Source organism: Lepidochelys olivacea (assembly GCF_965140295.1).
Source record: "Lepidochelys olivacea isolate rLepOli2 genome assembly, chromosome: 10".
NCBI lineage: Eukaryota > Metazoa > Chordata > Testudines > Cheloniidae > Lepidochelys > Lepidochelys olivacea.
Window position 1 is genome coordinate 13,911,381 of NC_140420.1, and position 25,027 is coordinate 13,936,407.

A 25,027-nucleotide genomic window follows, 5' to 3' on the forward strand; every position below is an offset into this window, starting at 1 on the left:
AAATAACAACTTCCTATTGAGAAAAGGAGTACTTGTGGCACCTTAGAGACTAACCAATTTATTTGAGCAGAAGCTTTTGTGAGCTACAGCTCACTTCATCGGGTGCATACTGTGGAAAATACAGAAATGTTTTTATACACACAAACCATGAAAAAATGGGTGTTTATCACTACAAAAGGTTTTCTCTCCTCCCACCCTACTCTCCTGCTGGTAATAGCTTATCTAAAGTGATCACTCTCCTTACAATGTGTATGATAATCAAGGTGGGCCATTTCCAGTACAAATCCAGGTTTTCTCCCACCCCCCCCCCCGACAAACCCACTCTCCTGTTGGTAATCGCTTATCTAAAGTGATCACTCTTGTATTTAATAGGGTTGTAACTCTTTTTGCAATCATTTTCAGGTGTTTTCTTCTTGTAAAACAACAGCCAAATGCACTATGGTGAAAAACCGAATAAAAACTTGCCAGTTGTCCAAATAACTAAATAGCATTTGTGCTTAAATAACTTGAATATTTATCATATTCAGGGTATTTCCTACAGCATTATATAATAGACAAGTACAAAGACATATTGTGGACACTGAGGTAATCTTATCTGTACATCTTGGGTAAAATTGGCAAGTTTACAAAGGCCACAGCCACCCTTGTATGTAGAAATATAAAGATAAAACAAAGTGAAACAAACAAAAGTTACACAGCAGCTGGTCTATGAATATTGCTGGATTTTTAAGAGCGAGTTAGACTTAATACTAACCTATTGGTCAATGAGATCTAATGGCATTGCTTTTCCTGAAGAACCTCCCCACCCTTTTTCTCTGTGTATTTAATTAAATGTATCCACGGCAACTAGAATTCCTCCATCATTAGCATTGCCCATGTTTCACATCTTTGTATTTTCTAATGGATGATTTTTAAAAATCTAATAAGTACATGCTATGAGTTACAATTTTCAAGACGCCACTTTGAGTTTTTGAGGATTTTTAAGATGGTCCCAAATTTTGATAAAAAAGAAAAACTACTAGTATCATGTGAAAAAGTCACCTACATGTATAAAAACTTCATGTTTAAGACTCATTTACATTTCCAAGAAGAAATGAGCCTCATTTCTATTTTGGGAACAGAAATACTTGGACCTACTTTCTCCAGACAAGACACAGGGCTGAAGTTATTGCATAACATAATGGGGATGCTGAAAGTTGCAATACCAGGATAATTTCAATAAACAAACGTATTAAATGAGTGAGATTGCCTCCATAGGGCAGAGGGGCAGCAAGAAATGCAAATGGTTAATAAGAAATCAACAATATAAAATTGAGGACTGAAAAGCAGAAGTACATTCATTAGGTCTGAATATACCTTCATATCCCACTTCCCAAGCAAATCGGGGAGTTACTATTATTGGAAAGATTAAATCCTATTTTTATAAATAACCACAAGATGAACGAAACTAAGATTTGCTCCTAGACCACTGAGCCTTGTGTGAGTCACTTCGATTTTCTCTCACATGTAGTGCCTAATGTATATCACAGCCTGTGAGGAAAGGAATTGAAGAGTACAATATCACACAAAATTCTTCCCGCTAACCTTCTATAAAAAAAATATAAAGTGAGCCCACTTGGGTAATTTTTCTTGCTAACAAAAATTGCAGTGTTCATACCAACAGAGATGAAAAACAATAGAAATCTAGAATGCCTTTGATCTCCAGAAAGTAGCAGGCTCTGGCAGCATGATTGCCCTTCATATTTGGGCATCTGCAGCTATGCATTCCTTTACGGCTACATGAAAGTAAAAAGATCCCACTACTGTGCGGCTGGGTCAGCTGTTCAAGTAACAACTCGGAATGTTTTGATTGTGTGCTCTCTACATTGGTGAGGGTTCATAAATACATAAAATGTATAAGGCAGATCCTGTGACCAGTAATTTTTTGGAAGGAAAGGGGATCTACCGAGCTGCTGCCATGCAACACATCTCTCTTTCCCAAAATAGCCTCATCTTCACCTTTCCTTTCCCCCCTTTTTTTTTTTAACTCCACCTTAAAAGGAATCTTAGTGGGGTTGAACTTTCAGCTAAAGGACAGAATGACAGTATAATATATCATCAGTGCACTTTATCATCATCATGAGGACAAAAGTTTATTGTTGACTTAGGGTGCATTCTGGAGGGTGTAGTACAATGGCTTTCCTCTTAAAGTACAATAGTTGTTCTTGTGTTGTTTTGTCTTCAGGAGCTTGAAATTGGAAAATGGTGTTTTTATTGGGGAAGAGAGTGCTGGGCCCAGGGATCATGTCATCGGATCAAGATTTGGTTTCAGTTCAGAATGCTTTAAACCTGACACACTTAGTGGGGTTTGACCATTTTCATCAACTGTTTACAAACCATATGTCAAACGTGTTTTGTGGAGTCTAGTCAAATGGGATAGTAAAATTAAAGATGGCTTGGAGTGGATTAACTTCAGCCTTTTTTATTGCAGTGCAACTATTGTAAATGTCAGTACTTCACTCACTTTGCTTTGAGTTTCACCAGATTAATTTCCCCCTTTGGTTTGCAGTCATGGGCCACTTATTGACTTAACAAGGATTTCCATGTTACAGTTTTAAAATGTGAGTGAGCACATTTCCCATTTATAGTTCAGATGCTGTCATGTCCATCCTAAAGAAACACCCATCATGGTAGCAAGTCATCTTACCACACTTTTACGCAATAACAGAAATTCAGCTCGACAGCAAGACACCGTATACAAAAACTACTTTCTGTCCTGAGTGTAAATTCAGGATGAGAGATCAGCTGGCATTCAGGGCCTAACTCAAAGCTCATTCAGTGGATTTTACCTTTGGATCAGACCCTCACTGGGGACATGAGTTGCCTGATTGGAGCAGTCCGATGGGTGTGTGTAGTGCAGTGTCTACTTCTGCTGGTTGTCTATTCCTGATGCTTCACAATAAGAAGACACCTACTCACCATCTCTAAGAGAAATGCATCTGGCCAATTTTGCAATGTTTAAATATGGAAGGTGGGGTTATTTTTTCTTTTTTAAGATTTACTCTCATTCGGTTACCAAACTTTAGGCCCCTCATTTTATTTGTCCACCTTCCCTGCTTTTGACATGCGGCAGTTCCAGGATTCACACTTCAACCAGACTTCGGACTTTTAAAAACTCTTTTGTGTGTAAGTTTCTCATCATGAGAAGAATTAACGATTGACCCAACATTCCATTTGGTTTTCCTTTCAAAGCCTGTGTCATAGATCAAAAGAAACCCTGCTATTATTTAATGTGACAGTCACCCGTAGTAATGAAGAAATTCAGCTACAAATGACCTTCCTGGCTTGCATTCATGGCTTGGTTACTGCCTGCCTACTTTGGTTTATTTTTTACCTTTTGCTTCTATTCCTTGATCTCCAGGATGCTCCAGGAATACAGAGACCCACAACACTGGCTCTTCAGCTATAGTTCAGCATTAGGGCTAATAGAAACCCACGCAGTCCTTTACATTCATACAAAGTCTCTGATCAGTTAAGCTGCCCCATGCCTTGAAGGCTTGTTCTAATTCCTGTTGAAGTCAGTGGAAAGGCTTCAATGGGAGCTGGATCAGGGCTTGAATGAGTATTGGGCAAAACAAACTGAGACTGATTTGGGCTGTAACGCAAGGGACATCTTTTCAGCATAACCCGGAAGATAGATAGATAGATATACACACACACAAAATATACTGAAATTTGTTTTTATTTTTGGGAAAAGACCAAATATACGTATATTTTGCCCCATATTAGATGCCTTATTTTTTTCATTCCTAAGTAATAGAGGGTCCTAATTTATATTTAAAAAAATGCATGAATCCATTATTTGTAACAGGTTATGCAAAATTATTTTGGTTTTCTTTTTGTTTTTTTCCTGTTTGTGTAGAGAATAATCATGTTTCTTTTATTACATTTTTCTTTATAGAGCTGTTACAGAGCTAATGTTCAGTCTCACTGATTTCTATTGTTACTGCCCCACAATACATTAGGATATATTCTGCACTTCATATGTGCATGCAGTGTCTGCTGTTCTGTAAACTCCTTAACACATTAATAGCCTAAAAAAGGTGTCCCTGGTGTCAGTTTAGAGTGATAAAATTACATGCATGCTGCAAAATACACAATCCGTCACATTCTCTGAATGCAATTTAATGCCTCAGAAGCTATACTGTCCATGGATAGCAGGAGGAATTCACCCTAGTGTAGGGACCCTGCTCACACCCGTCTACTCAAGTGAAGGACTTACATGATGCAGAGAAACTTGGATAGGCCCTCCGTACTGGGTTGTATTTCACCCAGTAAAAATGTTGTGTGATAACTACATCAATTAATAACATTTTCTGATCTAAAATAGCTTTGGATCTGATCCATTTCATCAGTGTAAGCAGGATCATAGTGGTAGTTTAATAAATTAATTATGGGTCCTGGAGAACCGTAGAGCTGGTACATGAGTGGAAGGAAAAGGATAGTTCTATTTACATGCTATCAAATCCAAAGTATTCAGTAACCCACTAAGTCAACGGGAGACTTTGAAAGCTATCCTTGGATAACTGATGAAGAGAATAAGCTTATAAAAGAAAAATCTCCCCTTACAGAAGGTGTTTTCCTTGTTTTGTTCTGTTTTTCAGTTCACAGCTATGGTGCTTTCCGAAAAATCTCATTACAGTTTTTAACAAATCTCCTTTCTTTCAAGTTTGACAGTGTTAATAAAAAGCCAAAGTTGTGACAGTTCTGCTTGTCGATTCTCTGAGTGCTGAACACAGGAAGGAAAACTTGATGCCAGTTAACCACAGGAGCTGAAAACTCAGAGACTAAATACAATTATTGTGCTGAAGCAAGAAGACTTGAAATTCTGTCCACAAAGCAGGTTGTCACCCTCTTTTGTAACTGAGCGAAGAAACTGTTAGGCTATTGTTTTCTTTCTGTGCCTCCCAGCACTATCCAACTTAGCTAGATAGGAAATTATTAATGGGCTTTTAGGTAACTGGAAGTAGAAGGAAAAAGCACCGATAAGTCTCCCGATTATTTTTCCCTCTTCCTTTTGTAGGTTTATGTAAATGGAGAATGGGTTACCAGCATTGGAGAAGGAGGCAGCTTTGGGGAGCTTGCATTGATCTATGGAACACCAAGAGCTGCCACTGTCAAGGCCAAGACAGACCTCAAACTTTGGGGCATCGACAGGGACAGCTACAGACGCATTTTAATGGTGAGTTTTAAATGTTATGACTTATTCACATTACTGGTATTACTAAACGTTTTATGCAGTGCCATACATGTGCACCACATTTATATTTTATATTCAAATTATATCAGTGCTAAAACCTCTGCAGTTTAAGGCTCTAAAACAAACAAGTGCACATTAAAATAAAACTGTGGGTCTGTGTGCCAGGAATGAGCATGGGGCTGTGTGCCAGGAACCCCTGAGTACTGCCCCTATCATATAATACATCAGTAATTATTTAAAACTGTGAAACCCTCAAGAGGTCCACATTACTCCCCTAAGCTACCACATATCATCATCTCGTTGTCAACCCCGTTCTATCCTCCCTCAGCACCACCCCATGCTTGTTACTTTGTGTTGTCTTCATTCTAATTTACACTGTTAGCTCTTCTTGGCAGGAGCTCCATTGCAGTCAGTGGGAAAACTCCCATTGACTTCAGCAGGTCCAGGATATGAAACCCCTGCACCCCGCATCCTTGTTTGTCAACCAAGCGTCATGTATGTACATGGCCCAATATAAATAAATAAGACTGCACGACCCTAAAACTGCAGTAGCAGCTGCAGAAAGCTGCTAACACTCTGTGACTTCAGGAAAAGATTCCTTTCCACCCCCCACGTCTTTTTAGAGAAGCCTGTCATAGAAGCTGGCCACCTGCAGCATGTGTTAGGCTGTTGATTTGTCGTTAGACCTTGAGTCGTGGATTTATAATGGAAACTTTGACACACGCTTAACTAAAGCAATGTCTTAGTTTCACCACAATTATTTGTTTTTCTGATGTGAATGTACAAACTCTTTTCTCCTCCACAAAATATTCCCTTCCTGCAGATAGTTTATACTTGAATAATGTTTTTAAAGCATCTTTCTTGATAGGAACTGTTCGTCATTGGTTACATTATTTCATTGTGGCCTGGAGCAAATGTTACTATGCTTTCTTGGTAAGAAAATAATGTGTATTAAAAATATATACAGTACAAATGGAATTACTGGGTAGCTTAAGAGTTTAGCAAAGGGATACAATGGCTTTCAGTGCCAGGGTCACTAGTTCACATCCAACTGAGTTCAGCAGTGACCTAACATTTATGCTATTTGATGACTGGTGGGTGCCTGAGTGAAGTGAGTATATGCCTAGTTCTTCATGGACTGGTGTCCACATCACAAAAATCACCATCACAACTGGCACTCTCAGTAGAGGAGCTAAAGATTCATTGGAGAAGTAGATGAAATTATTCTTCCATCCTTAGAGATGGGGGCGGCCCCTCCAGGACAGGATTCAGGTGCAGTGACAAGCAGCTAGTAATGCCTGTATCAGTTCTGTGGATGAACAGGATGAGTACTATTTGAAAGCTGCTTGGTACAGGAGAAGCATTAGTTGACCTTCAGTAAGACATTTCTTTAAAACCTTCTTTTTAACTCATAGGGATGGAGAACATAACTTGTCCACTAGTACCTGACAAAGGCAATCAAGACGGGTATCTAGAATACTGCTTGAGATGAATCTGCTTGGTGCAAATACGATTCAAAAGTACAAAAGAGAAATAAACAGCATAACTGATGTGTTCTCTGGCTTTTTAAGAAAGGCTTTTTGGTTCTTACTTTAATCTATCTAATGCAGTTACTCAAGAATAGAGAGGAAAGTTTCACAATCATCTCTGCTTTTGAGGCCCCTTTGGTCTCAAACTTGATGAAAATAGCAATAACTAATCACATTCAAGCTTGTGAACCGTTCAGGTTTGATCACTCAGTTAGGGGTCAGATGCTCATCTCCATTTGATAACTATCTTCAAAAGCTGGGTGGGCATTTCTGGTGCCAGAAGGAATCTTGCTTAAAAGACGTATAACCTGCAGCAGAGGAGACTACCCCTTTAATGCTGGGTGCAAGAATGCTAAACATAGATATAGCTTGACTATCATGAGCATCTAGCTGATAGTAATATACAGAAAACTGCCTTTAAATTGCATTTAGACTCCCTTGCTGCTTTCAGTCCGTAGGTTCATAGCAAGATGATTTTGTGTCTGAGCACTTTGTTGTTTTTACATTTCAGGGTTGTTGTTTTTTTAAAAAGTGGTGCAGTTGGTGCCATTAAAAATGGAATGTCTACTGCCCTGCGCCAGAGAGTTCCTTACTATTTTAGATGTCCCACATATTGTCTGTTCTTCTAGCCGTTATTTCTGCTCATTGCCATTTTTTTTATCCACTTAAGCATCTCAATGATGCTTTTAGATTTACTGTATCCATAATTTAACTTTTTTTTTTTCTTGGAGCGGACTAAAGTCTGATGCACACAGTCCATCTAGCTTTTGATTTCATTTGCCATCCATTTGTTGCTTCAGCCTGTCTTGAAAGAACCATGTTAAAACAGATGTATTTCTGCATATTTCATCGTCCCTTCCTAGGTAGCTTAGTGCTTGAGGATCATATTTAAACTCACTCAACCAGCTGTGATGATAGCAAGCCTCGGGTCAGTTTCTTCAGTTGAGATGTGTAAAGAAACTGCTTGGCATTCATTGCAGTCTTTCACAAAGCATTATAACTTTGAAATTCTATGAGGGTAAAAAAAGTTCTTCTAAACCAGTCAACTCTTCCCCCATTTCCCCCCACCTTCCCCAAATGTTCTTCCTGAGCACGCCACCCAGTTCTCTAACCTTGTTTCCTCTGTCTAGGAAAGTTATCTGTGCTGTATGTTGCTTGCCTTACCTATGTAACGTTTGTGGGTGTCTTTGTTTTCATGTTTATATCTTCCTGAATGTGGGTACTAAGGAATCTATGGCTTGGGATTGTCATGCAGTTTAAGTTGCTAAAATGTTGCTGCTGTCTTCCTTGCCATTTGGATTGAAAATCTTTGGAGATAGGGAGCCCCCCAAGGTTGCATACAGAGAATGCCTCATATACAAGGATAAAAGGGGACAAATGTCCATTTTCTAATAGTGCTCCTATACTAAAACATCAAGTCCATCCCCCAGCCAAGTCAGCCCTCAGGCTGAGGATATAACACACTTTAATCTGTTAAAAATGTGTTATAATTTCTCTTTTCAGAGAGTAATTTACCCACCCTCCAACTCACTTGACCTGGCTATTATAGGGGAGGAGTTACAGGCTGGACACACAAACTTGGGGCTAGTCAGCCACAGCATCACTAAAGTAATCCACATGAGCCATCTTGCCAATTGTGACCTTCTCACCTCTGATCTGAATGTCTCAAACCCCATCAGCCCCTTTGTCCTGCAGTCACTGGATTCTGTCTGTGGCATGACAAGCCAGCCCTGCTTACACACAGTGAGTCACGTAGGATTGGAAGGTATGTCTTGGATCATCAGGGATTGCAGGCAACCCCATCATATAATCCCATTGATAAATTTATCAAGCACCATTTTAAAACTGGGTAGGTTTTTTGCTCCCAACACTCCTATTGGGAGGCTGTTCCAGGACCTCACCCCTCTGATGGTTAGAAGCCTTCTTCTAATTTCCAGCCTCAATTTATTCACAGCTAGTTATTTATAGCCACAGGCTATACTCTTGGGACACAACTAATGATCAATCAAGGTTAGTCCATCCCTACTGTAATGTCTGACTTAATTTATATTGTTCTGACCTTGTTTTACCAGCAATGCTTCATACTGCTTTGGATCTGAGAACACTGTTTCTTTTACCACTCAGAAAAATTAAGTCACATCAACTGCACATTTTTGTACAGTGTACATGGTGGCCAAAACATAAACCAAATCCAAAGCCTGCATTCCATTTAACATCTGTGCAATATAGCAGTAGGATCTTATGGCGTACTTTGTTTTCGCAGTTAGTATGCATTGTTTCAGTGACTTTTTTTGTGCTCCTTTAAGAATGTACATTTTAAGCATAATTCAATATCAGTTTTACATAGGGATTAAAACTGAGGTGGAATGGTCGCCATTCCAGCACCTCCTGCCAGCTGCATACCTGCCAGCATAACCCTTTTATTTGAAACTTGAGCCTTGTTCTACCATTCGGTAGCCATTTGTTTGGCTTGTCATTCAAGGTGGGGCTTTTTAGGAAATACCCAATCAACTCCAGCCAGCCCAGCTGTACTTCTGCAAATAAATAAATAAAAAGAGCTGGAGAAGGAAAGCAAAGAGGCGAGCAGAAGGGAAAGAAAGAGAGAGATTGGAGTGGGAAGAGAGAAAATAGAGGAGAAAGGGGCAATTTGAGTACCTGTTTGGGGGCACCAGATGCCCTGGCTACCTTAATGTATACAGAAAAATGACCAGCCCTGCCCCCATGGGACCTGTTTACAATCTCTGAGTTTATGGCATTTGTTTTTGCCAAGCTGTGTGCTGCTTAAACTAAGTTGGAAGCCTGCTAAGTCTTGAGCTCCTCTAAACTGAAGGGCTTTGAACCCCTTTTTGGGATGGAGTTGGTGAACTGATCTGGTCTTGCTTCTACTGACTGACACCAAGAGGAAAACTGTAGCTTAGAATTTAAAGGGAGACACTGCCCTCTCCATATTAAAGATTCTTCCTTGTAAATGGGAATAGTAATCTTTTAAGTATGAGCTTGTGAATGAGGATTCTGCTTCAGAGAAGGAGGGAGAGGAGACTAAGAGGGTGGGTGGAAAGAAGCAGAAGGAGGTGGAGGGGAGAAAGAGTTAGGTATTAATCCAGAGATGGCAAAGACCATCATCATCGGATCAGCTTGTCAAGGTCCCTATCAGTGTAGAATTGTTCCCTAAAGTACATTTACTAGTGTTTTTATCTATCCCAGTTTTAAGTGTCCCAAACAATGAGACTTTCCCTACTTCCTTTGGGAAACTTTTCCATGGGCTAATAAATCTCACAGTCAGGAAGATTTTACTGATATTCATCTTAAATTACTCCTTTCTTAACTTCCTCCCATTACTCCTAATTATGCCTCCTTGTACCCTACATTGTAGTTTCTGTCCCTCCTTGGAGTTTACATCCTTTAGATATGTGTAGATCATTTTCCTTTCCTCTCCTTAAAACCCTCTTATTTGTTGATCAGCTAAACGACACATATTTAAACTGTTAATATTTCCTCACAAGCCATTTCTAAATGTTTCAGTTAATTCTTCCCTGAATTCCTTACAATTTGTCTATGTCTTTCTGGTAAGGAGGGACCCAGACAGATCACAACATTCTAGGTGTAGTTACACCAAAACCATATATGTTAAGACTATTATCTCTCTGTTCTGTGGTAGGATGCCTTTGCATATACAGATCAAAATTGTATTGGACTTGTTTCTGCTGCAGCATCACATTGCGAACTCACGTCTGACTGACCATAAATCTCTTTCAGCATTACTACTTTCCAGGTTTCTCTGTCCCATTGAATATTTGTGCCTTGGATTGCTTTCCCTAGATCTCTTAGCTGTATTTTCCAAACTGAATCTCATTTTGTTTTTTTCTACCCCGTTTCAAATCTCTCTAGGCCCCTTGGTGGTATTTCCCCATTCTGCCAGGTTTTCACAATGTTTCCCAACCTGCAGATTTCATTAGTGTGTTATTGGCTAGATAGATTTCCTAGATCATTAATGAGGAGCTTATATAAGAGCAGGCCTAACACAGATCCCTGCAACATTCCACTTGGCACCTCTCTGATTCTCAAGTCGACAGGAAACTAATGGAAAGGTTACGGTAGTGCAAAGGATTATGATAGTGTTCATATTCTGTCTGATTTACATCAACTCTGTCAGTAATGTTTTATGGGACGCTCCAGTGCTTTCTTAAAATCCAGATATATTACCCATGACACTTTTCTTCATCCACTGGTTTTGTAATTCTACCACCCTCCTATCCCCAGTCAAACTGTGGCCAGTACCTAGGGCAGGCTACTGTACTAAATGGACAAGTTATAAAAAGCAGATGAGATGGCACAAAACAAATGGAAGAATGTGTGGAGAAGGCTGGAGATGGGAATTAAGGGAGGCAGAGAAGTAGGAAATCAAAAATTCTCTCTCTGCCTGTTTCCATGTGGTATAAAGGTCAGCAATACTGATCTGAATACCAGAACAAATAACCATGTGTTTGTGTTGTAAAAATACTGTAGTAATGTTTTCTCTAAAGTATCCCTGTGCTCCACCTAGGAGGCAGTCAAAACACAGAAAGACATCCTAAAGTAACAACAAAACATTCTGAACTAAGTTTTATGCCCATGCCTGGGCAAGTGCTTTGGAAGTGGTGAGAGGAAGCAGAAAATCTTTTCTTCTGTAATTGGACAGAGTGCAAGACCTGACGGCCAAGTAGCATTGTCTGAAGAACTCAAGACTTCCATGTGAGGGCATTGCTTTGCCCTGCTTTCCTGATGGACAGTGTGGGGGGACAGGACAGGGGGATGTACTGGCTCTTGGACATCATAGCAATGGGAGCAGCCCTAGCTGTTTTACCAGCCAGGGTGGAAAACGTTTTTGGCTCCTCCCCACTCTCATGCCCAAATGGCAGATCAAAAATAAAAACAAAAAGCAGAGCAACCCCAATCAGCGGAGCAAAAATGGCCAGCCAATCACAGCAGAGTAACTACAACAACAACAACAATAACAAAAAGCTGAGCGGCACAGTGATCTGGCACCCAAAGGTGGTGCCCAGGGTGACAGCCTTTGCTCGCCCACCCCTAGAAGCAGCCCTGCATCACAACTCCCACAGCTCAGCATACTCTCTCCAGCACTCAAGCAGAGTTATGTTTTTCCAGGCACCATGAAATGGCATCCAGTTTCAGCATTAATACCTCACTGAGATTAATAGAAGCAATTCCTACATCTCAGAGCTATTGATCCAGGATGGCTGCAGACTCAGGCACATTTAGTTCATACTTTAAAGGTTTCTTTCCCAAACACATGAACTCGGCCCTCTCCACACTAGAAAAAAATTGAAACCATATTTAATAGGTGTGACGCAGGGGTGCACCTGCCTGATAATACGGATCTCTTAAGCTGCGTGTAGACTGGATGCAGGCTTTTTAATATGTGGCAGCTAGCCTTACTCCTTTTCATTTCCACCAATTTTGTTCCTTTGTTTTAGGTCTAGGGAAATCAGTAGGGCTTTTTGTTGCTAGAATGCATTGTTCCTTTTCTTTTGAGGAACTGCCTCCCTGGTATAGTGGGAGTCAGGAAAACTGGACTCCAATCCTAGCTCTGCCACTGGCTCTGTGTAACCTTGGGCAAGTCCATTTTCCTCTCTTTTTTCTCCTCCCTTTTGTCTGTTTTATCTATTTAGACCATAGGATCTTTGGCCTGTATGGACTGTCTCTCACCATGTTTCTATACATGACCTAGTACAAATAGAATCTCAGTCTTGATTCTGGTCTCTAGATGCTATAATAATAATAATTAATAAGTAATAATAAGTAATAATTAATAATAAACTTCCATTTAGTTCTCCACACCTACAATATTCCAATCAGGCTAGTTTTGTCTGAGAATTTTATAGAACTGCATTGACATTGTTATAGTCTTACAGAATCAAGAGTTTACACACATGTTTCTTAAAGAAACTGATGGCCTCTTTGCCCTCAGTGCCAGCCGGGATGTCTAGATTTCTTACCTTTTTGTCTCTTGTCTAGTTCTGTAAATACTCCAGGCTGTGGTCAGGCAGCCTTTCATGGCTTCTGATTACTGCTTCTTAAAATTCATCTGTGTCCGCAGTAATTTTAAAAGCATTTTCCACATCTGTCTCTACATGCCCTGGCCCATCGATCTAAACCACCAATCTGGTTTTCCACAGCTGTCAATTTTGCTGGTCTGGTTTCCACTCTGGATTGCAGGGAGGAGAGCAGGGAGTACACAAGGTCCAGTTTTCCATTCATTGTCTCACAGTGAGCTGTCAGGATTTGGCGAGGTTTGCAGAAACTCCTCCATTTGAAGTTTTATGCTTTTACTCTTGGCATTTCCAATGCTCCGGGGGCCTCCGAGGTAGAGAACATGGTTAGTCAGATGGAGAGGTCAGGTGAAGGTTACCATTGCTATCTCAGCATGGAGATCCTGGGAGACAAAGGATCATCAGGGGGCTATACAATTGTGAAGGATGGGAGATGGCTGCTGCTTCTGCTGTGGTGCAAAGGCACCTGGTAGAATGTGGCAGCCAGTGCTGGTCTGATGGTTCTACTCCAGTACAGAAGGAGCCTAGGAGAGGAGCAAAAATGACAATGACTGCTGCCCTGATGCACAGTGGACCCAGAAGGAGCATAATTAGCAGTTACTGCTGGTGCTGATGCTTCTGTCCCAGTGCAGAGCTGGTGTAGCAGTAGAGAGAAGGTGGCAGTAGCTGCTGGTGCTGTTATTCTGGTGCCAGATCCAAACCCCGTTGAAATCACTAGAAAGACTCTCCTTGATTTCAGTGAGTTTTGGATCAGACCTATGGGTGGGTATCGGAGGAGAGAAGTTTAGTTCTTAGTTGTATAACTGAACAGAAGTATCTGGCTCTGTTCTTTCCACAGTTTTGTCCCAGTTTTATATTTTCACCCTTACTGGATGCTTTGACAGTGGAGATTATTATACTGCCCTTTTCTTCTCTCTTCCCAGCACCCATCAACACTCTCCCCTTATGGGAGGACAAGACAAGTGGCATTTTCTATAGCAAACACTAATATTTATTTATGGCTTATCCACCCATGGTGTGAGTAAATGTGGCCTGGGTTTCCACATTCCTCAAAAGATTAGCATGTCCTCCCTGCACTGGGCTCTGTCTTCACAGCTCTGGCTAGCAGGTGCACCTTCTACCAAGATCTTTCACACAGCTGGAAAATGGGCTTGATTCTTATACAGCTCTGCATGGTGAATAATTGTAAAGCAAGCAAATTTTGAATGATGGCAAGAACAACCTTTTTCTATAGCTTGCTCTTTGTTACCAGGGATGGGACTTGTTCTTTTAGATCACCTATGACTATACAATACAGGGAGAAGGGGTGAGATTATTAATGTGTGGGTAAAACTGCTGGGAAAGTTATGTAGGGCAGGACACCTTTTCTTATGCAAAGAGTAATCTGGGTGCAGTGCATCTTGTATTTGAAAAGTCTAGGAACATAACTGAATCCTTTTCTGATGTTCTGAAAACTCTTTATGATGGCTGCTTATAACCAGATAAAATACTACATCATCATAACTTTTTTCAATAATAACAATAGTAATTTTGTTTATTTGTATTCCATATGCACCTAGAAGGCCTAACTAGGTTGTGGCATCATTATACAAGGTGCTGTAAAGATATATATATAAAAATAACTTAAAATAATGCTTAATAATAAACCCTTGGTGAGCCCTGTTGAAGCCAAGGGTGTCTGAGCGGGCAGATCAGACTGAATTAGTAATAGTTTCCTCCCATTTTTTAATTGTAAGCTCGCTACTTGTGGGCCTCATGCATAATAATATCTAAAAATTAATGGAGAAATGCAGCTGCTTTAAATTAATTGCTGAAAAGGGACCAAATTCATCCTTGGTGTCCAGTAACTCCACACAAGTCAGTGGAGTTATATGAGGGATGAATTTGATCCTTACTGACATTACTTATCAAGGATATGGCTTACCCAGACATTTTATGAAGAAAATCTTGCCGTTGGCTATTTATACTGGCTGTGTTTAAGTTTCAGAAGGAAAAAAAAATCAGAAAGAGCAGCTGGAGGAGCAAATCACAAAAATACTTTGTGTAATGTTCTGCCTTTTCTCTCTCTCTTTTTAATAACAGGGCAGCACACTGAGAAAGCGAAAGATGTATGAAGAATTCCTGAGCAAGGTCTCCATTTTAGGTCAGTTGCCCTTTGGACTTCAGTGTTCATTTTTCTGTCACACATGTTGTCTGAATACATTTTGGTCTTTGATGATATGATGAAAGTGGCAAGTGGTTGAACAGAAGACCACACAGTATCATCTCCAGCCAAAGAAAAGCATGTAAAAAAATGCAAATGGTTCTTCTCTCTAGGACTCATTTTTCTCACCCTTACTATGTACGAAATAGGAATTAGGTGGGTGAAGTCTTTCCTTGAAAATCTGAGTAGGCCCTTTGCTAGTAACTTTCTAAGCAGTGAAAAGAAAAGGAGTACTTGTGGTACCTTGGAGACTAGTGCCACAAGTCCTCCTTTTCTTTTTGCGGCTGCTACTCTGAAACCTTTCTAAGCAGTGGTGTCACAAGTGGGCAGTTGAAGAGGGATTTTTATAATATGAATGTGTTATAAAGTACTGTTAAATCTTTCCAGCTGACAGGTGAGAAACTTTTTTTTCCTTCAGGAATGATCTTGTAGCCTCTTATATGCATTTATGTGGGCTAAACAAACTGACACCACAGATCTAAATGGGCTTAGATTGTTTTTGTCCTGTTCTTTTATAACCCAGGTCTTACATTCTTAAAACATCTGTTTAGCTTCTTGTCCATGGATTTTGTTTCCCTTTGATTAATGTGATAGCCACGAAATTTGGACATGTTCTTGATGGCCTTCAGTAGGAAAAACAACAAACCCCTAATGCCTGACCAATCAATCACCATTAGGAGAACAATTTCTAATAAGGAGGACAGTGTTAGATGATACAGGGAGATGCTGATTCTGTGGGAAATGCATCAAATTCCCGCTTGAAGTCTATCTTCGGCTATTTTTAAAAAAATATATAGATTAATATACTATATAATTGAATAAAACTCTTCATAGTTTCTATTTAAACAATTTAAGTTTGCTTATTTATGATATTCTGCTACCATTTTAGCTCGATACGAGCCTACAAAAAGATACTTAGTGAAAATGTACTTGAACTTCTCAGAAGATCTGGCGTGAGAAATTTGCAATTACGCTTGTATTCTTAGATTAATGTCAGGTAAATCACTCATTTATGTTCTCATCTTTTCCAGCAGAATGCAAAAGAGCCTTCTCCATTACTTAATTTAAGTCTTCATAAATTAGGAATGCAAATTATGCCAAATTATATGAAGTGTTTAAGGGAAAAAAATCTCTGCACCTGCACTAATGAAGTACAATTACAGCAATGAGACATTTAAAAGTAATTTCAGAGATTGAAGTTATTCAGAAATGAACTCCCTTGAGCATGCAAGTTGACACTGTAATCTTATACTCAGTCCTCACTTCAGCAAAACACCTATAGATTTCAGCTCATTCACTTTAAAATGCACTATTATTTGCTGTAGGAGTTTTTCCTCAGTAAGGACTGAATGAAGACTTCAAATCTGGGCTTTATTTTCAGAAAGTTATTATACAGCATATGTAGTGCTGTGGATGCATTGAGAATTTAGCTGAAATATCTAAGAATATTTTGTGTTTGAGTAGTAGATGACAGCTGGCAAACTCAATAGTCATTTGAGACATCTCAGCAATACAGTACTGATAAATCAATCCCATTTCCCACCTTAATCTAATCAGATCTCAGTAATTTATTGATATAAACATTTGATGTTTTGAATATAACTTTTCTGGGTTTGAATACTTTCTCTAAGTAGTCAACTATGACATTTTAGAAGTAATGTTTTAAAAATTGCATTCAGACTTATTTAGATTATGATGCACAGGTTCAATGTATATTTCAAAATATGAGAACATTAATATTTTGAAAACTTTCCTCTGAGGCTGTTTAAATGTGAAATCAAGATTTGATATGCAAAATTTGAAGATTACAAATCTGCATATAATCTACTTTATCTGCATGTATAAATTTACCTCTGGAACTAAAAGAGCTTTAAACAGTTACTTAATGTAAATTCCTCTATAAAGTTTTTATTTGCAAGTACCATTAACTAATGTATTTGTAATGGTACAATCCCTTTAGACAAGAGAGAGACTTCGTGACTAGAGCTACAGTTAGCTTTGAATTTTTCATAAAGCCAACTGAAGAAAAAGTTTAAAGTGACTCTTTCTTTTCATTGTTAATTACTGACTCCTTTTTTTTTAAATCAGAAAGCCAGTTCTTCCAGTCTTTACAAAAGGGTTTTATGCATATTTTTAATTAAGCAGTACACTTTTTGAAGATTGTATTTACAATATTTTTATGGGCTATGTTTGCAAAATAAAAGTCATAAATGATATAGGAAAGTAACTTAGTATGTAATCATGGAACAAAATAATTGAAACCGTTATTTTTAAGTGCATATGAGGAAAAAAAAATCCAGAAAATGCTCAGAGTTATATGTACCAAATAACTCTGAACTTACTGCCACATAGTTTTGTTAGACCCAATACATACTTCTGATTTCTGCCACAGGTTTATTTTCATATGCCTAATTTCAGCAACAAAACTTTTCTTTTGTCATGATGCTTCTAAACAGCTTTTTGAAAAACAGGAGAAAGCAGGGTAGAGTTCAATAAAGAATAGGCTAAATTAAGCCCTAACATCAGCAGTTGTGACTCTCGACTTCAAGTAATTCAGTAATTCATACTAAAACCTCCGTTCACCCATCGTTAGTATGGATTAATGAAGTCCTGTTGCATGGACTTTAACGATTACTAGCAAATTCTGCTTTGAAGACATATAACATTTTTAGGCCACCCTTGGAAAATAAAAGATCCATTCCTGCATTCCTTGGGCACTTTAATTGGCCAAAATGGTTACTGAAATTAGGTTACAACCTTAAACATAACTATGCTAAAACAGCCTGATCCTGAGGCCCTCATAGCAATGGGAGTTTTTCCATTGGCTTTAATGGGACACTGATCAGATGCTTGGAACCAGGTTGTCATCTCTCGTTGTCTCCTTTGTACCACAAAGCATACACCTACACTGCAAGTGACAATGAGTCTCCGAGCCTAGGTCTACAGACTCAGGCTCAGGGGGCTTGTACCACAGCGCTAAAAACAGCCATGCAGACATTTGGGCTCAGGCTGGAGCTTGGGCTTTGAAGCCTAGGGAGGGGATGGGGGTTTCAGAGCCCAAGCTAGCAAGTCTGTACCCTCAGAAAACAGGCTGTAAATAGCCAACTGAGAATCCCCTCAGCAGGGAGGAACTCTCACCCGTGTAGCTAGCAGAACTTGCTCCTGAACTAACTTCCACTCTGATGTTGTGGGGTTCATCAGAGACAGTGAGGGAGTGGAGCTCTGCTCTGCCCTTTCGCAGCTGGGCTCATACACAGCTTGTATCGTAGGATAGCTCCGAGTCTGCTCAAATACACTGCGGGTCAGGGGCAGCACAGACCAGACCCTGGAACCAGGGAGATATAACTGTCTGTTGCTACCTAACTTTTAAAATTATTCACTTCATCTTGGGCATCAGAAATCACACAGATAGTAAATACTTCCATGTTTCCTGAACAGAGATTCAGGCAGAAGGCACCGATGAAATAAAAGTGAACTCACCACAATTTCATTATCTGCTAATATTTATTTTTAAATAGAACCAGGAGTATCGGGTTAGATGTGACTCCTGTGTCAAAGCTGGACACTTTCGCAATAAAGCTGTATCATCTTTAATATTGTAGAATCACTGGACAAATGGGAGCGCCTTACAGTGGCAGATGCACTAGAACCTGTCCAGTTTGAAGATGGCGAAAAAATTGTTGTTCAGGGAGAGCCAGGGGATGACTTTTTCATCATCACAGAAGTAAGTGTGGCTTTCTGGCAGAATTTCCCCGTGTGTGGTTATGTTCAAGCTATGGTAATGAAAAAAGTTGGCCACATTTAATCTCAGTTCATCCATTGTAAATCTGGAATAACTCCACTGAAGTCAGTAGAGTTACTCCAGAATCAGCTGAGCTCAGAATCTGTACCCTTGGCTTCTAGGGGGGAAGCGTGGCAGAGGTGGAGCTGCTACGTAAGAATCTGAGAATACTGATCTGTAATGTTCTGAATACTGTATGTGGCATGGTCAGTAAGGTAGAGATACTGTATAGCTGTGCTGGGTTATTAGATTTCCTGTGTGAATGTATTGATCTAGCTGAAGAGGGGGATGCTGGCAAAACAAGCAAGAAGGCAACACAATGGCTCAAGATAATTGTGATGGGATGTTAATCTTTTCCAGGCTAATGTGGGTGACTGAGGTGCCGAAGGGGATAATTAACCTGATAGGCCACACCTGAGGGAGGGATTAGGCTGACAGGCAATCTCTGAGGATAGAGCCCAGCTGAGCAGGAGCAGGCAGGGCTGGTATAAGGCCAGGAAAAGAGGACAGAAGGGGCTGTACTGTGGGTTTAGAGAGGGAAAGGAGGAAGCCCCGGGGGAGAGTAGAAGCCCTGAGATCCAGGCCCTGAAGAAAGAGTTTACCCAGGAGGGTGGTGGAGCAGAAACCTGATAGAGGTGGAGTAGGAAAAGGCTTGGGGTAACGACAGCAATGTTTGGGACAGTGCAGACCTTGGCCACTGACTCAGGGGTCCTGGAGCTGGAACCTGGAGTACAGGGAGGGCACAGGTTTCCCTACCAGACACTGGGGAAGTGGTATAGCCTTGGATTGAAGGGCTGCTGGGAGTTTGAGACCTGAGAAGGAGAAAACTATCGTGACCTGACCAGAGAGCCAAGCTATGAAGAGGGAGCAGCTGAGTCACAAAGAGAAAGCACAGCAACTCCTGGTGTGCAAGAGGGGCTGCAGCACGAACAAGAGACAGATCAGGGCAACAGACCGGGTGGAGTTACTCCCCAGACACAGCCACCCCAGCAATGAGTGAACCCTGTGACAGTAAGCGTCCTCCTAACAAATGCTTGGGGGGCAATTCCAAGACACTGGCTATTAGTGGTGAAGATGGCTTCCAGGCTCCAGCCCAAAGTTCTTCAGCTGTTTTGCCATAGTGATCAAAAGGACACTGAACAGTGAAAAGGACTCTCTCTGGAGAGAAAGGGAGTGGAAGCTGAGTGTCTGCTGTCCTGGGAGACATGGAATACAGACACTGGTCTTGTGGGAGTGGCTGAAGCAGTTGGGGCCTTCCCCAGCCCTGGGCTTATGCGTCAGGGAAAGATAGGCATGTGTATAGACTATCTGTTGTTTTAAAATCTGTTTTCTCTGAAATGCTTTTGTTCTAAATAAACAGTACTTTTGCTTTAAGAAGGTGCTCCAAGAAGGAACAGAACTGCAGATACTGAACCAACCTTGGGCCTGCTGAGGTTATCACAGTCAACACCAGAGAATAGCAGCCGAAAGTCTAGTCTGAGAGTGAGAGAATCGTGGGGTTCCCCTCTCACTTCCTCCCCACCCAAGAGAGGTGCAAGCTTGAGGGCTGGGGGTGGAGGGGGCACTCAAAGAGACCAGGAGGGGTCAGAGGTGCAGTTAGCCCAGCAACTGTGACAGGTGGTAGGGGTAATCCATCCCTCTGCTTTGCTTAAACCAAATCTGGGTGGCTGAGTTGCTTTCTCACTTGCTCTCACACAGGCAGTCAGACCAGTCAGGCAGCTGAGACATCCTCTGGGAAATCATCTGACACTTTCCTTCAGCTCCATCATCTCCCTTCTGCCTCACAAGCAAGCAGATGTTGATGGGTATTTTACACACACACACACACACACAATGTGTCTTGGAGCAAGAAGATAACATAAAAAGGACTCAAAAATACACACACACACACAAATATAATGTGTCTTGGAGCAAGAAGATAACATAAAAAGGACTCAAAAATACAAAAACAGCTTTAGTGTGTGACCATATTCTTACAGTATTAGGAGCCCTCACTCCATATATCCACATCAAAGAGTTTTGGCTGCATAGTTTCTATTGCTAGCTCAGGGATTGTACATATACAAAGGTATAAACTCTACCCATTAAACCCCACTCTAGAATCATGAGGGGCCTGCAAAGAAGCATCTCAGAATTTTGTGAGGGCAGCCAGAGCTCCCATGGCAGCCAGCATGTGGCCAACAATGCATATAGTGGGTTTAAAATGCCTTTTTTTCCTTTCTGTGTGGGTGCTGAAGCACTGAAGAAACTTTGGACCTGGCTTCCCCACTTTTGATGCCCACAAAATTTTGAGTGCAAGTCATTGCATCTGCAATATCAGGTAGTTAAAATGTCTAAATGACATTAATTGTGCCCACAAAAAACTATGGGTGCAAAATGGGAGGACAGATTTTAAAAATCCAGCCCATAATATATTTGTAGTTAGTAAAACAGCTTGTATGTACGCAGCATTTAGAAAATATAGCTTCTTTGTAAAACAACACAGTGTGCATTTCTATAGGTTTTCTAAAAATTTTGTGGCTCCATGGAGCAGCAAAAGGCTACAGTATTAAGTTTTCTTAGCCATCAAAACCAGTGTGGAAAATTGGCAGCCTGCTTAAGAGCTACCAAAGGCCTTTATTTTCCTCCTCTTAACAGAACAGCTGCGAAGACTTCAATGGGTAGCAAAGCACTAGCACTGCATACTCATGTACTATCTGTTCTTCTGTCCCTCCAGCCATTCATCCATTCACTCCTAGAATTTCATCTACATGTTTCTCACTTTGGAAGCTGCCAGTGTTTTTCTGCATTAAAGAATCAAACCCCCTTACTAGTTATTTTATATAGAAGTTACACTTGTGCCTGCTTGTGCTGCTGTAGTTCTGGGTTTGTAGTTTGAACCTCATTTCACAGAGGTTTATGGCTCAGATATAAAACTTTTTTTCAGGAGATGTGAGCAGAGCCATCGGGAACAAATTATTTTGCAAACTTTAGTTGAAAGTGGTTTGGCTGGTTTGCAGTCCAAAAAATATTAGCTCCTTTCATATTCTTTTTTTATTTATGGCCTTACATCCAGAAATACTCTACAAACATTACCGAGTTATTTGCATGCTATTTATTTCACGTGCAACTGAAATGCAGTCACTTTTGGGGTGTGATATGGCAGTTGTTTAACAGTACACAGTGACACTATGCAGAAGCAATTTTAGACTGATTTTTTATTCCATATTATAGTAACGCAAAGTGAAAGTGAGTCAACAATGTGATGCAGTTGCAAAAAAGGTTAATATCATTCTGGAGTATTTTAATAGGAGTATTGTATACCAGACAGTGGAGATGATTATCCCACTCTACTCGGCAGCGTTAGGGCCTCAGCTGTGTCCAGTTCTGGGCACCACATTTTAGGATCGATGTGGACAAGCTAGAGAGTCCATTGAAGACAAATGAAAAGGATAAAAGATTTAGAAAACTTGACCTACGGGGAAAGGTAAAAACAACTGGGCATGTTTAGTCTTGAGAAAAGAAGGCTGATGGGGGACCAGATAATCTTCAAATATGTTAAGGACTGTTTTAAAGAGGATGTGGATTGATTGTTTTTCATGTCCACTGAAGGTAGGACAAGAAGTGATGGGCCTAATCTGCAGCAAGTGAGATTTAGGAAATATTAGGAGATATTAGGAAAAACTTTCTAACTATAAGGGTTGGTAAGCTCTGGAATAGGCTTCCAAGGGAGATTATGAAATCCCCATCATTGGAGGTTTTTAAAAAAAGGTTGGATAAACACCTGTCATAGACATCTAGGTTTACTTGGTCCTGCCTTGGCACAGGGACGGAACTTGATGATGTCTCGAGGTCCCTTCCAGCCCTACATTTCTATGATTATTATGTACAATAAGTGTTTACTTAGAAAAGGCAATGGCCCAGCTTCTGAAGCTTTGAAACAATCACAGGGAATTCTGGGATTGATGTCCCAAAGGGCGTCTCCAAGTTTATATAGTTTTGTAGCTCCACCGTGTAAGGTTCCCTAGGAGTGTCAGACCTACCACAGATTTTAAATAGTTGGCATCATAGTTTTTGTTAACCTGCTATATAAACCACTCATGTTTTGTTAACCTTCATAGTTGCTTTCCTCTATAACATTACTTTGAGGTGCTAACATTCCAACCATGTTGGCTCTTCACAGGAACATTCCTGGTACAAGGGGTAGCACCCTGTGGCGGATTAAAGATTTTGCCGCCTGTAGGGCCTGAAATAATTGCTCCCCCCCGCCCCTGCTCACCTCCGCTCCACCTCCGCCTCCTCCCCTGAGCACACCGCTGGGTCCTGCTTCTCCCCGCTCCCTGCCAGTGCTTGTGCACGAAACAGCTTCGTGAAGGAGGGGGGAAAAGGGGGGAATGTGGCGCGATCAGGAGAGGAGGCGGAGCCGGGACGGGGATTTGGGGAAGGGGTGCAGTTGGGCCGGGGCCGGGGGAAGCAGCCTCTGGCTATTATAAATTTGCCACCCCTGCAAATTTGCCACCCTAGGCCTAGGCCTTGTTGGCCTAGGCGTTAATACACCGCTGGTAGCATCTGACATGATTTGTCCAAAGAAATGTATACATTAAGGAGCGCTCAAATGGTAACTTGAATTTTTGATTAGGCAAGTTAGTATGTTATGCCTCTTACACTTGACTTTTTCAAACTGTTTTCTGATGCTTTTGGTTTGGCAATCATCTGTGTTGATTTTTGTGGCCAGTTATAATTATATGTTTATTTAGCTGTGAGTTTGCAGCCCTGTTTTGATTCCAGGAAATAATAATGTTGTTCTGTAAACTATTGTATAGTGTCTGCCTGATACAATACCAACTGTTCAATATGAAGATGAAGATATTATTGAGTTGGTTGGATTTTCATTTATTGTAATAACCAATTTGCAGCACCTAGATATGGTATCTATGACAAATAAATGAATAAAACCAATAGATTATTTTGTGACACTATAGATAGTATTTGTTACAAAACAATTCAAATGTCTTGTGGTTCAGTGCAGCTATAACTTTCTATTTCAAATATACAAATACCCATACATGAGTTATTGGAAATACATGCTTTTGTGCTTTTTTATTTAACCCAATATCTATGGCAACTTTCCTCCAAGGATCTCCACACACTTTAAAAGATTGATTAAACTTCACAACAACACTATGAAGTAGATAACCGTTATTCCCATGTTACAGGCGGGTGACCTGAGTCACAGAGAGGTTAAGGACAGTGTCCATTAATTGAGAGTACCTCCATTTTTTCCTGAAATGCTGAGTACCCACCACTCCTACTGACTTCAGCTGGAGATATCGGTCCTCAGCACCTCTGCAAATGTCTCAGACTGGATGCCAAAAAAAGGGTAGTAACTAAATTAGTGCCCACTTGTGAAAAACTGGGCCTAAATGCTTTGGGTCAAAGTGAGTCAGTGGCTAAGGAAGGACCAGAACTCAGGATTCCTTTCTCCCACTCTACTTACATGGCCCCACCCTGTCGACATACAGCACTTCAGTTTTCTAACTCCTTCTGGCCTTTTCTCTGTTCCTGAAGGGGCAAGGTATGTGGCGCCCTCCAAAACCAGTGCATGTGTGCAAATTTGCTAATAATTAACTGTCTGGCCTTCCTCCTACAATCAAAACTTTCACACTCCAGAATGATCAGAAAAGCAACCACAAAGTAAACGATGAATAATTTTCTGCTGGCAGCATACGGTGGTGGAGTCCATCTTTCTCTTAACAGGCATATTGAGTATTTTTGCCACCTGGAATAATCTCCACTGCCTTGCATTTGTTCACTTACCCTGCTAGTACTTTAGTGCTCTTGCCACACAATCCTTTGGCTTATTTTATTACTTACATTGTCAGTGCTCAAGCTGCAGTTCAGGAAAGCACCCCTTATTATGCATTACAGTATTTAGCATTCCTAAGCACGTGTTCAAGTCCCATTTGAAATCAAAATCAAGCACTTTTAAGTGCTTTCGTGAACAGGGATGGCCTATGCAGGCATTTAAGTGCTTTCCAGAATGATAGGCATGATCATTAAAAAGATTTATTAAAATAATACATATCTACACTGGCACACTATGTCATACACCAGATAAAGATGAGCATAGGGTGCCGATTTCTTCCCTTAGTTATACCTGTGCAACTCTGCTAACTCCAGCGGGATTGCACTGATGGGAAAGAGGGCAGAATGTTGCTCCAGAAGTGAGAGAGACTTTAGTTTTAC

General features: G+C 40.6%; 1 protein-coding gene across 3 annotated transcripts in view; it reads left to right on the forward strand.

Annotated features, from left to right (window-relative positions):
* Positions 1-25,027, forward strand: part of PRKAR1B (protein kinase cAMP-dependent type I regulatory subunit beta) — a 118,179-nt gene that overhangs the window by 70,495 nt on the left and 22,657 nt on the right. For all 3 annotated transcript variants that reach the window (XM_084640767.1, XM_084640766.1, XM_084640768.1), the window contains 3 exons: positions 5,063-5,221; positions 14,901-14,961; positions 18,624-18,745. In XM_084640767.1, the coding sequence (XP_084496893.1) occupies positions 5,063-5,221; positions 14,901-14,961; positions 18,624-18,745 (342 nt within the window). The remainder of the gene's footprint in view (positions 1-5,062; positions 5,222-14,900; positions 14,962-18,623; positions 18,746-25,027) is intronic.